General features: G+C 38.8%; 2 protein-coding genes across 2 annotated transcripts in view; one reads left to right on the top strand and one right to left on the bottom strand.

Moving 5' to 3' along the window:
- The window catches only part of LOC128379506 (uncharacterized), a 388,452-nt gene that overhangs the window by 235,738 nt on the left and 139,666 nt on the right, over positions 1–13,048 (bottom strand). The gene's annotated exons all lie outside the window — the stretch shown is intronic.
- LOC128379499 (carbonic anhydrase-related protein 10-like) overlaps positions 1–13,048 on the top strand; it is a 113,440-nt gene that overhangs the window by 89,735 nt on the left and 10,657 nt on the right. The window contains exons 4-7 of the mRNA XM_053339135.1: positions 6,910–7,095; positions 8,733–8,828; positions 9,164–9,236; positions 11,017–11,171. Of these exons, the coding sequence (XP_053195110.1) occupies positions 6,910–7,095; positions 8,733–8,828; positions 9,164–9,236; positions 11,017–11,171 (510 nt within the window). The remainder of the gene's footprint in view (positions 1–6,909; positions 7,096–8,732; positions 8,829–9,163; positions 9,237–11,016; positions 11,172–13,048) is intronic.

The following is a 13,048-nucleotide window of genomic DNA, read 5'->3' on the forward strand; positions in this document are numbered from 1 at the left end:
TTGGGCTGGAACCAACCCGCAACCTTGATCATTTTATCCATTTAGTTAATAATCTCATCCAGTGTAAGCTACTGTACAATGACCCACTATGCAAAAATGGCTGATGGGGCTGAAATCTCATGATGAGCACTTCAATCAGAGAATTTACAGATGAAGAGAGACAAACATCTATAGTTGCTCCATTTCACCTCTTCGCCAGCAGGATTTGAGCCTTCAGGGAATCCTCATTAGATCAGAACTCATTTCATGTCCAGTGCTTTAACCACTCAGCCATCACAGCTCTCCTTTTCTTCTGTTACATCTTTGCCATTATTAATGCTTTCTCCATCGTCTCCGCCTTTCACTGTAGTCTCTTTTCCATCCACACCTCATCTTCTCATTTTCCCGTATTCTCATTCTTTTGCAGTTCTTTCATTTTCAATACCTGAATTCAGTCTTCTTCATTTGTGTCACATTTTTCTTTCCCAACCTTCCAATTCTTCCAATTTTCTACTTTTTCATAATTCTCTTCCTCTTTCCTACTGTCTGGACTCTTTCTCTGTATCGACTCTCCTGTCCCTCAGTCTTACCTCTCTCTCTCTCTCCATACATTTGATTCCATCATGCTTGACAGAAAACAGACCGAGGCTTTGAAGATTTGCCTCATGCTGGTTTGGTTTTCTTAGACCACACATCAAACAGCTTTAATCTATTTGTACTCAATTACTTTGAGTGTGTTTGATTTGTTTTCCTTAATCCAGTGCAGGGAGCTCCCGTATGCCTTTGGCAAATCCCACCTGCTGTGCAACAACTCCGCCATCGAATGCTGTATTATTAAAAGATGTAGATATCACTTGAGGTCTTAACTTCTGTGCTGCTCATCTGTAGGAGCAGCTGTTCTTCAAATGCAGTGTTTAAGAATTTAAGGTAAAAAAAACATTCACAGAATATCTGGTGTTTATAATGATATTCTACTTTCATTATAGCTGTAGCTGTTGCTTCTTGATACTGAATAAGTCATATACTGTCCTGATTTTCACAGTTTGAAGTGATTGGGGCTTTTTGCTCCTCAAACAAGAAGCACTTGAATAAATAGATACATTTTTAACATTTTAACCTACTAATGAAGAGTAGACAAGTAGTCCAGGACTGCTATATGAATCAGATAGTCTGTCTTTGTCCACAAATACTCCACACAAACATGATGTAAAATTGATATTTTTTTCCCCCATATGAAATTCTCTCTCCAACAGCTCCTCACTTGGCAGTGTAACATCAGACGGTTCAGGACATCATGTGGGAGGCTATATAGTGATAAACAAACAAAATGCAAAATTAAAAAAGAGTTGGAAAGGAGGTCATGACACACAGGATGAAGAGGCTTCTGAAATCAGACATCTCCCACTTAACAAGCAGAATATGGAGTTATAGTGTACCAGTTTGATGTGTGCTTGTGTGGTTTGTAGCAGCTGGGTGTCATCTGCACATGATATAATGGAGGTAAACACAGTGGACCACAGTGTGTGTAATGACTCTGCGCTCTGGTGTGGCACTATTCAGATCAAAAGCTGCTGATTTATTTACATATCAGTCCTGCTGCCTTCAAATGCTGAAGGGATTTCAAGTGAGGGAGAAGCTTCTCATGCAGTATCAGCAGCTCTGGACAACAGATATTGAAAGAATCGCCCAAATTAGTTTAACATAACACACACACACATTCACACAACTTTGAATGTTATTTCTGACGTAGATTTAAACACATCAGCTGGTTCAAACATCATAAACTTGTTGTAAAATTACTTGATTAACAATGGAGTCATGTTGTGCCAGAAACAAACATGGTTGTTAGATGTCTATTGTCTCAGCAGAACCTTTTTTCAACCAGAATAACAAAAACTGGCTTAGAGCTCCTTCATTTGAATGAACCTCCCATCTGTGTGTCTCTCTCCTCCCACCTGTGCACTGTATGCCCAACACTTGGCACGAAACTGCCACACAGACGGGCAAAACTAGCTTTTAAGGTTAGGTACTGTAACTGCCAAACTGACAGAGTGCTCCTTGAGCTGGTTGTTTCCCTGAACAAGAAACAGAGCATAATTCTGTGTAGGAGTACACTACTATTAGTAGCAGCATGAACATATAGACAGGAACACAAGCCTCACAGCATGGTTACATATGAGTTCAACTTTACATCATTTTCACACAACACATAAAAAGTTTATACTGTGGCAGATTAACTGTCAAATTTCTAAGTAATCTCCAAAACAATATTAATGGATGATTCTAGAGAGAGATAGACAAAAGCAAACTTAAATTTTTGAACAGTAAACATTTGTGCTACATTGCTCATACTGCCAAGCAAGTTTCAAGTTTTAGTGCTATAAAGGTTTTTAGATTAAAGACTAACCAATGTATTTTTGCAAATGCAACAATAGCCTGGATAAAATGTTTTTTGGAGTGTTACTTCTCCATGTTGAACAAAAAGCAGGACTGGTAAGCTAACTGGTAGCAGGCTGCTAACATTACTGTGAACTCTAATGTAGTAGTAGCATCCAGGAGCAGCTTCATCACAGTGCTGATATACTTCACAGTGGATATGCTATCTTCAAACATAACCTGAAACACTACAAATGAATGTTGTAAAAAAATAAATTAAAAAAACTACTGTAGGTAGCAGCATGAACATGCTAACATTTGATTTTAGAGCAGACTGTCCAAATCCATCCATTAACTCTTGTATTTTTGGTTTTGGCAAGGCTACGAAAAAAACCCATGACCTTCCAAACTCTTTGTATACAGAGAATCGCTCTTACGCATTGTCTGACTGGACAATAGCTATTCAGTGGAGCAGTTTAGCTAACTGTTGTATTTTCTGGAAATAGTTTTCAGGTCAAAGGTTTTGTTGCATCCCTCTTATTGAAACATTCTTATGAGTGAGCTCTATGAAAAAAAATAGGAGAGGCTTAGGATAAGAATATGAAAATGTTCTTGCGTGAGGCAAAATCTTCTTTAAAAAAAAAACTTGTCTATAGCCTACTATTAAGTACGTCACAGGAAAGCGCTTGCCTCTGTGCTGCTTGTAACTGAACCCATGGTTGAATGACGTAGAAGGGTGAAAATCATTTTTAGATTCTAAATCCTTAGCCTCCTTTTAAAATAATGTTGTGCTTTTCGTTAAGGATTATGCTGCCAATTGATTCCAGGCTGGTGAGTAATGTCTTAATTTCATACTACCTCAGCAGTGGCATACCACAATTAAACTGGGGCTGAGCGCTTTCTCCTCATTTATTATATACAAACAGCAGTAATGAATATGTGAATGCAGCAAATGTCATATAATATGTATGATGAATATGGTTGGCAATGCGGGTAAAGAGCATTAATGCTTTATGTGTTGCCGGGGGGCATTGTGAGGAACTGACAACAAGTGGCTCTGGGGCCATATGAGCAACAGGAATAGCCGTTTTAATCCTCACAAACAGAATCACTATTTGTTTTTGACAATAAATATACGGAAACTTTGTCTTTTAATAACAGGACAAAGCAAGACATGAAGACCCTGCATTGAATACAAAGGGTAGTTGAGGGAGACACAGTAAACAAGACATTAGATACACTCAATCCAGCACAGAAAAATAAGGATGTGGCATACATATAATGGTACTGAATCTGTATGGAGGTGAGGGCTGAGAGTCCTGTCAATCAAGCAAAGGCACATCCAAAGAAATCATTAGCTACTGTGGCTCTAACCTTTTGTGGAAACACTGCGTCAACTTTGTTTTTCTACAGTGAAGTTGGGTCTTTTGATCCTACCAGGATCTCAATTCCCAGTAGATTTGCATTGAAATTCTGAATAAATAAATGCATTTTTACAGATAAAAATCTCCCAACATCTTCGTCACAAAGGGTGTCAAACATATTTCTTCTTTCTTTTTTGTTTGTTTGGTTTGTTGGTTGTTTTTTTGTCTGTGGGTGAAGCAGGCTCTACAATAGGACTACAGAAAATCAGTACCATGGTTAGGGTTAGCATTCAATTATGATACCACTATTTAAGTTGACCACTACCATTATTGTTCTTATTATATTTGATTACATTTTATATTATTCACACTACACTGCTTCTCTGGACTTCAGTCCTTATATTTACCATGCAAATACTGTTTCTATTATAATAATGACTATGCTTAATTTGTACTTACTTCCCTTTACCTATTTATTTATTTATTTAAATGATATGCCTTTTTGTGGTTACTGACATTACTATTTGACTTATCTCACCTGTTCTGTAAAGTTGGGTTGAGTCTGAGAATTTCATTACTGGCATTGTTATCAAGTACATGATAATAAAACCTTAAACTTATAAACATATTGATTGAGATGTTGTGAGCCCATTATATTCCTCCTTCATTTACAGTACTTGAATTAACATGAAAAAAAACACTCTACCAAGCAAATTGTCACTCAACAGTTCTTTTGCCCTGCCTACAGCATATATTTCCCCTTGCTTTAGTTGATTTTATATTTTAGCATAACAGAAGTAATATCAGAGGAACAAGTGAAGCAGAACGGTCCTCTTGTACCATAATTAGGCCGAGGAAATCAACTCACTAAAGCCTCCATGAAAGACATTTTAAAAAGAGGTTGTGGCAAACCAAGTCATACACCACAGCACATCCCACTTTTTTATATTCTCTTCCAGTCTTAGGTAGTCATTTAGGTAGTAGACAGCGCTGGTATTGTTCTGCAACTGGGCAATGGTGCTACTGGAGCGGAGGGCAACCTATGTTAAAAATAAAAAGTGTTCATTACAGCACTTTGAGTAAAAGTGTTCAGAAGTTGTATGTATTTTCAGTGCATGGTTTCTACGCTCTAATGTTTTCTTAAAGGAGATGTATGTAAGACTGACAGCAAGCCTTTAAAATGGGTATAGCAGTCCAAATTCAAAATATTGTTGAGTTTTCTCCCCTCACTCTTGCTCACGCAGGTTTTTAGGTCGGGTGGAGTCAATCTCAGTTGATCCAGTTTGTTGCTTCCATGGCTGCAGTACGCTTTGTTTGGGTCATTGTTTCATATCTGGGTGTATATATGTTCTACCTTCCTCATTTCATTTGTCTTTGTCCCAGTAGTCCAGGAGGGACGTATGTGGTGGAGTTTGTGAAACAGCAATTATTATTCTCTTCTCCATGGACATCCTCCTGTAGCATCCTGGTCCAGCACCAAACCACTTCATCAGTTTCACTGCATCAGATCCAAGGAAATGTAGTCCACATTTGCATAAAGTTCAAATGATTCCCTTTTCCCCCCACCACTGGTTGGTTCCATGGATGCATAAAATACCCCATGAAATAGAAGTTGGTGTGTCATTAGCTTCTGAGTTGTGACATATTTCCATGTGAAATGGAATATTTGTAATACCTTCTAAGGTGCACCCACAGTATGATAAAGTGCCCTCTAAGGTGCATACAAAGGTGAAAACATACCAAAGTTCTTTAATGACTGTGTAGTTATGGGTAAATCAGGATGAAGTGTCCTCATAGATGCCCTTTTTCCTTCACTGTAAAGAAGCCCCAAAAGTGAGAAAACATGATGTGCCCTTTAAATGACGAGTAGATAATGCCGTGCCCTATGATGCTGTTGTAATGGGGTGAGTGTTCTTTGATAAAACTGTGTTTACAACCATTGAGCTTGGATTAACTTGAATTTGTAGAGAGGCAGATTAGCATTACCTTATGACTAGAGAATGCCAAGAAGAGACAGAAAAGTGAAGACAATACAAAGGGATCGGCAAAAATCAACTACAGGCAGCAAAGGCAAGTTTTTTTTTAGCCATTAGCAATTCAAGGGACGCCCAGTAGAACTTGAATCTGTGCCTAGCAATGTTAAAATGTTTTAAAAATGTATCCTGTCATGAAATCTAGAAGAGAACCTTACCAATGCCAAACAAATACAGATAAGTGAAAAATACTTCCTTTGACAGGATATAAATGTACCCCACTATTGCAGTTCTATTGTTGTATGTCAAGTGCTCTACCACTGCAAATTACCGGAAAGGTATGACAAATGACAGAGCTTCTCCATCTTTCAAGGATGTTTGCCAATTCTATGACATGGAGGAAGACAGTATTAGTCACTAAACTAAAGGTGTTCCATTCTTCCTGTGCTCTCCTTTCCAGCAACATCCAAGATATGCTGCTTTAAAGAAAATGATGTGGACACAGTCTGCCAAAACTCCTCAATACCTATGTTACTTTGCCAATGACAACTAAGTCAGTCAAGCAATCACTTTCCAAACTGAAGCTGAGACCCAGCTTAGAAACAGACATTCACTGATCTTTTGCTGTATCCATTGAGAGGGACATTCCAGTTGAACACAATGAGGTCATAAACATTAAACTTATAACCAAAATAATTCTCCTTTTATTTCAGCAATATTGCTTCTTGCATCCCTGACAAGACTGATCAAAACGACTAATTCTACTGATGTGTTTAAGAAAGTTGTTTTCCTTATATTCTGAATCACCCTATAAAATGTTAATCGTAGTTTGGGGATGTAGCCTTTCGACTAAAAATGCATCACTGTTCTCTATCTACCACCATTTTAAAATACAGAGCTCTAACCAGACAAGATGCTAACAGAAAATTCAGCACTCTGCCTTCTTTGGATAGTAAACATTTATCATCAATCTTCCGTGACTGGTGCAGTATAAGGCAAAAAAACAACCCCTGATATTGATCTCACCATTAGCGCTCAGATATACCAAATTGTTTTCTACCCCCATGTGTATGCACATCTCACAATGATATCGCTCAGGAACCCATCTTTATAACGCACAACACAGTTATCAGTCCGTTGCAGTGGTATCAGAGTAGTTTTAAAATTACAGCCGTCCTATCATTAACACCCATTCCTCTCTGTCTCTTTCTTTGTAGATGGGAGGCACCATGTACAACACAGGGAAGCATGTCTCCCTGAGGCCAGACAAAGCCCACCTGGTGAACATCTCAGGCGGCCCGCTGGGTTACAGCTACAGGCTGGAGGAAGTCCGCCTCCACTTTGGGAGTGAAGACTCCCAGGGTTCAGAGCACCTCCTCAACGGACAGGGCTTTCCTGGAGAGGTGAGATGCAAGACAGAGATGACATATAAAAAAACACACTCATGCCTCAACACATCTGCATTAGCAACATAGCATAGAATACTAACAGGCTGGTAAGAGCAGTTTTGATACCTTATTATGGGATTTAGTTACAGTGTACAGAAATACACACAGGCACTCACAGAGTACATTATTGTGTAACAGTCATCTCTCATTAAGAGGTAAACTTTTCATGTGAGCAATCCTGTTCTCAAAGCTCACCTCAAAGCTTGTTATCCACCTGGAAATGAATTCAAACTAAGTTGTCAAAATTGGAACAGCAAATGTTTTCTTGTCTCTGTGGAGTTTGGGCCTCTGTGGATATTCTCTGAGCTTTTCTGTCGATACTGTAATCTCACCACAGTGTAAGGATGTTAAAAGGAATCTGTCAACGTTTGTAATACCTCTCTCTCTCTCGTTAGGCAGATTTGGTTTGTGGTTCTAGATCTGTAGGAGGCACAACTATTGTGGTGGCGGATGAATGTAGTCATGAATGAATGAGATCATGGACAAAAGCAGTCAAAATAAGTTTCCTTTGAAGGGTGGCTGGGCTCACTATGAAAGATAAGAACTGAGACATCAGAGTATAACCACTTACGGTGGTTCAGGTATCAGAAATAGACGCCTCCTTGAAGAATAGCTTTTAAAGTGTTTCTGGTTACATCTAACTGGGAGGAGAATCCAGGGTAGAACCAAAATACTCTTGAGAGGTTAACTATCCCATCTGGTCTGGGAAGGTCCTGGTCCACCACAAAGAGTTGTTGGGTTGTGGCTAGGTAGAAGGATGTCAACCTAGCTTCTACCACCCACTAGCCTGATCCAGATAAGCAGCAGAAGGTGGATAGACTTTTAGAGAAGAAAGTAGCAAATTTGCAACAGCCACAGGTAGCATGTATGAGAGCCATGAGAGTGAACCAAAACAGGAAAGTTGATAAAGAGGTTATACATTGCTACAAACATGACACTTTTGCCTTTTGACTCCTGATTGAGTCATAATTCAAATGTAATAATAATGTTGTTTTATAGGCATTTGAACAAACAGTGCTATACAGTTGATTCCAAAAGGTAGCTTCTCAATTATACGGACAGCACAGAGAAACTTCTTTTAAATTCTATATCCTATTCTTAAGGTCTAGTCACACACACTAGCATTTAAAATGGCAAAATGTAATTACTTTGTATTTCATTTGCTGTGAACTTGCTCCATTGACCAAAGGCAAAGAACATCCAGCTTATTAGCTGTGTTGTAACTAAGACTTAGCAATCTTGTTCACCAGTTCAGTAACTTTTCTTTGAATAAATGAGCCCTGAGAACAAGTAAATGTCCCTGTACAGACCAAACTGAAAGACTTATTATTAATGTGACTGATCAGCACTAGTTATTGGTTAGCCTGTCAGGTAAAGCAAGTAGACACTATGTCAACAAGCTTTCAAGAGGACATGCTTTGTAAAGACGCACAGATTATATTTGCTGTGTGGATTTCAGGTGTGATAGGACCTCTGATAGTAGTTTTAATGAAAATGAAAACTTTGTTACAGTAACCATAAAGAGTTGTGCTGAAGTCACTCTCGTTCATGTTGTAATGCTTCATGTCATGTGTCTCGTGTCTCTCTTTCAGGTCCAGCTGATCCATTACAACCAGGACCTGTATGCCAATTACACTGAGGCAGCTAAGAGCCCTCATGGCATCGCTGTGGTCTCCATCTTCATAAAGGTCAGTTGGGAATACAGTGGAACAGAATGAAGGACCAATTACAACAAACACATCTAGTAAAGACCTTATCTGATGTTTCAGTTATGTAACTCATAACATGTGGCAGATATAGACAATGTAATCAGTTGTGTATTATGGATTGTCATTATACTAATGCAAGGATGGCAATACAGGGAAAAAACAAGTTCAATTCACAAGTTTCAGTCCTTAGGTCACTTGTTACTTGTGGTTCACTGCATTGTGTGTGTGTGTGTGTGTGTGTGTGTGTGTGTGTGTGTGTTGTACTGTGGTTTGTGATGAATATTTGATCCCCCCCCTCTCTCTCTCTCCCTTAGCTCTCTGAAAACTCCAACGCCTTCCTCAACCGCATGCTCAATAGAGACACCATCACCAGAATCAACTACAAACGTAAGACACACACACACACACACACACAAACATACCGTCTCCCCCCTTTTGTTTTGTCCCTAGACAAGTAATACTACTACTTTGAACATCCACAGCACAGTATGTGGTTCTTGAAGTTAAATGAAATATTTTAAATCTGTTGTACATGACCTGTTTCATTGTTAAAGATGATAGTACACCCTGTAATATGAGATGATTATATACAGCCTGCAGCTTTGGTTAGGTTTTGTTCCTTTTGTCCAAAACACTCTGGCTGTCACACTCCACTACACAAAGTGATACACTACACAAAGTACACTTCTGTTAGACATGCTGGCTGTTTGTCCCTATTTCCATTGTGTCGATCTCATCATCTAACTCTCCACAAGGAAGGCAAATAACAGTATTTCCCAAAAACTGGACTGAATTCAACTGTTCCTTTTTTTTAAATTGTACCTTGCAAAGACATCTCAAGTGCACACACACTTATTATGCATCCGAAAATAGTTGACGTTTGTCCTGACAAAATCTGCTCCAGTAGAACACCACCACTCTCCAGAACCACACATACACACATGCATGCACCTCCTTTTTTCTCTCTTTTTCAATTCATTCCTGATAATGGAAGATTTCACAAGCTCACACTAAGACACACACACACACACAGAGACAGACACACACACACACACACACACGTTGTCCTCTGTCACTTTTGAGGACATTCATTTCCTAGAGACTTACCCTAACCCTAATCCTAACCACTGACCCACAAATCAGCTCTCTCTCAATTGGGGACTTGGTTATTTTCCCCAATTAACCCTTTATAGGACGCTCATTGAAAGGAAGGGAGGAAGGAAGGAAGGAAGGAAGGAAGGAAGGATGGATGGAAGGAAGGAAGGAAGGTAGGGGGGAGGAAAGAAAGAGAGAAGGAGGGGGGAGGAAGGGAAGAAGGAAGGAAGGAAGAAGAAAGAGGGATGGAGGAAGGAAAAAAGGAAGGGAGGAGAGAAGGAGGGAGGGAGGAAGAACAGATGGAAGGAAGGACGGAGGAAGGAAAGAAGGAAGGGAGGAGAGAAGGACGGAGGAAATAAGGAACGAGGGAGGGAGAAAGGAAAAGAGGAAGGGAAGAAAGAAGGCAGGGAGGAAGGAAAGAAGGAAGGAAGGAAGGATATTTTGAGATATTTACAGAAGTTACCAAATATAATTATTTTCCCAATAAAGGGTTAACTGATTCTTAATTTGAAATTTATCCCCGAAAGTAGCCTATGACAGATCACACACACACCCTCAGACACACACATACACACGCCAGTTTGTTTTTTTCCCAGTGTCTTCCTTCAGCGAGAATGCATTCCTTAATTTCCATACAAATCAGTGTTACATTGCCAAAATCTGTTTTCCTGCCTCTGCTGTGAAGAAGTCAGTTGTCCCTCTGGAGAATTCCTTCCTGTTAATGGGGCTAAACATAGCAGAGCTACATAATCACACACTCCCAAACTTGTTTTAGTCACTTAGGAGGACATTGCATTGACTTGAATGAAAGCTCTGGAGATGTATGCTAATTTAAACCAAGACAAGAGGCAAGTCTTAACCATAAACCCTAAAACTTGACCCTATGGGGATGTGCAGGTTGTCCAAAAATGTCTCTGATTAAAACAAGAACACATACACACACACAAACCCACACTCTCTCTAGCCCTGCTCTGTTTTTTCTAATTCTTGATCATCAGTCCAAACATACCCTGGTACAGTATTCTACATCAAGCACACACACACACACTCACACACCTCTCTGTGTTTCTAGATGATGCGTTCCTATTGATGGGCCTAAACATAGCCGACCTTTACCCCGACACCACACGCTACATCACCTACGAGGGCTCCATCACCATCCCTCCCTGCTACGAGACGTCCACGTGGATCCTCATCAACAAGCCGGTCTACGTGACACAGATGCAGGTACGTGCGTCGTCGGATTACGTGTGTAAGCGTAAGGCGGGGGAAATAGCAGCTCGCGTTCTGTCGACCAGCCAGAAATGTAATCTCTAATTGCCTCGCCGTCACAGGGGCACAAACAGCTTTGAATTTCAAATTACGACTTCATAACCCGTAACTGAACGCATCTGCTTTTTTCCCCTAAGTGGTTTAGATAAAAGAAGCGGGGTTGTAGCAGTAATGTAATGAAAGGTGGTGTGTATAGACAGAACAGCTTTTGCCTCAGTAGTCCTAAAAAAACACTTCTCTCTCTTCCTTCCTTTATGTTTCTATGATTTTTGTCCATGTGGTTTAGTCAAATTTAAAGAGGTTAAAATGTAAAAATAAATGTATGAATAACTCAGCACACATTGTTGTTGTTTTTTGTGGACCCAACATAACATTTCTATTTTAAATCAATTTTGAGAGAATATATTAGAGGATTATGGCAAAAATGTCTAAGTGGTGTAACTATAAAAACACTTTTTAACACTCATAAATGATAATAATGCTTTACAACAATAATCATAACACACTATAAAACATTTTATTATGACTTATAAGGTCAGGTATTATAATGCGTTATAACTGTTAACAACTCACTGACAATGACCACATAGATAATGCACTATACATATATTTATGATGTATTATAATTGGCTTATAAACATGTATAACTATCATTATAAACACTCATAAATTATCATAAGGCTTAAGGTCTAGAATTATAATACTTAATGATTGCTGGTCCCTTGCTAACCAGTTTTTGTTGCAACAATCAAAGGGTATTATTATAATTATATAGTTGTCATTTATTAAAACTCTTTATAATGCATTATAATGTGATTATAACTTATTGTAAATAGTCATTGGGTGCTTCAAGTAAAGTGATGAAACTGCTCAGGTATAGGCTGATAGGGTTTATTGTATAACCATTAGAGCCATTAATCTTCAATGCTACATCATAAAAAGAAATCCTACTATGTTGTTAAAACTATTAACTATTCATTTCACTAAAACACATGTCGATAGATACAGCTCAAATTTGACCCAGAACAGCCTCAATGGACAAAAATACAAAAGTATAACATTTTAAAATATTTTCATTTTTGTGCATTTTGGGCCAATTTAGGACAAGTCATCAAATTTCAGAATAAAAGAACGAAATTTGGAGTCTTTTTTTTTTTTTTTTTTTTACAGCTGTCAAATGTCAAAATGGATCAAATTTGACCCGAAGAGTTTGTAAGGGTTAAAAAAGGGTTCTAAACAAAACACCATATCAACTAGTTTGGCATGATCTTACATTATAACTTTTTATAGTAAATAAAGGTAATGGAATACAGTACACTTAAATACGCAGTAGGTTGATAAAATATTTTTGTGGTTACACCATTTGACATTTTCAATCTTCAAGACATAAAACCAACTGCATTAACAAACCTGATGCTGCTTTTAAAACTATTTTTAAGGACATGGCTTTCATGACACAGCTATCAATCTAAACTTCATGTTGCAGCTGGCCTCTGACCACAAACCTTTTCTTTTTTTGTCACTGAAGAGCAGCTGGATGACTCTGGTTCAAACCTTTCTCTTCAAATCAGGAAGCTCGCTGTCAAAGTGCAGCACATTACAATCCATAGCAGCGCTCACCTGCATGCCTCGGTGTAATCAACTCCCACACACCAGCTGCCATTTACTTTACTCTTTATTTACTCTCGCTCTCAGACACACTAGCCCTTTGTTCCGACTCATCTGTCATCCTGCTCTAATGTCTCCGTCTTCTTCATTCTTTTTCCTTTATGTTTCCTTTTTTTCACTTAGTTTCTGTACAGTTTTTGCTCCATTCTCAAACGTCCTTGGCT

Source organism: Scomber japonicus, chromosome 18, assembly GCF_027409825.1.
Source record: "Scomber japonicus isolate fScoJap1 chromosome 18, fScoJap1.pri, whole genome shotgun sequence".
In the NCBI taxonomy this organism is placed as follows: Eukaryota; Metazoa; Chordata; class Actinopteri; order Scombriformes; family Scombridae; genus Scomber; species Scomber japonicus.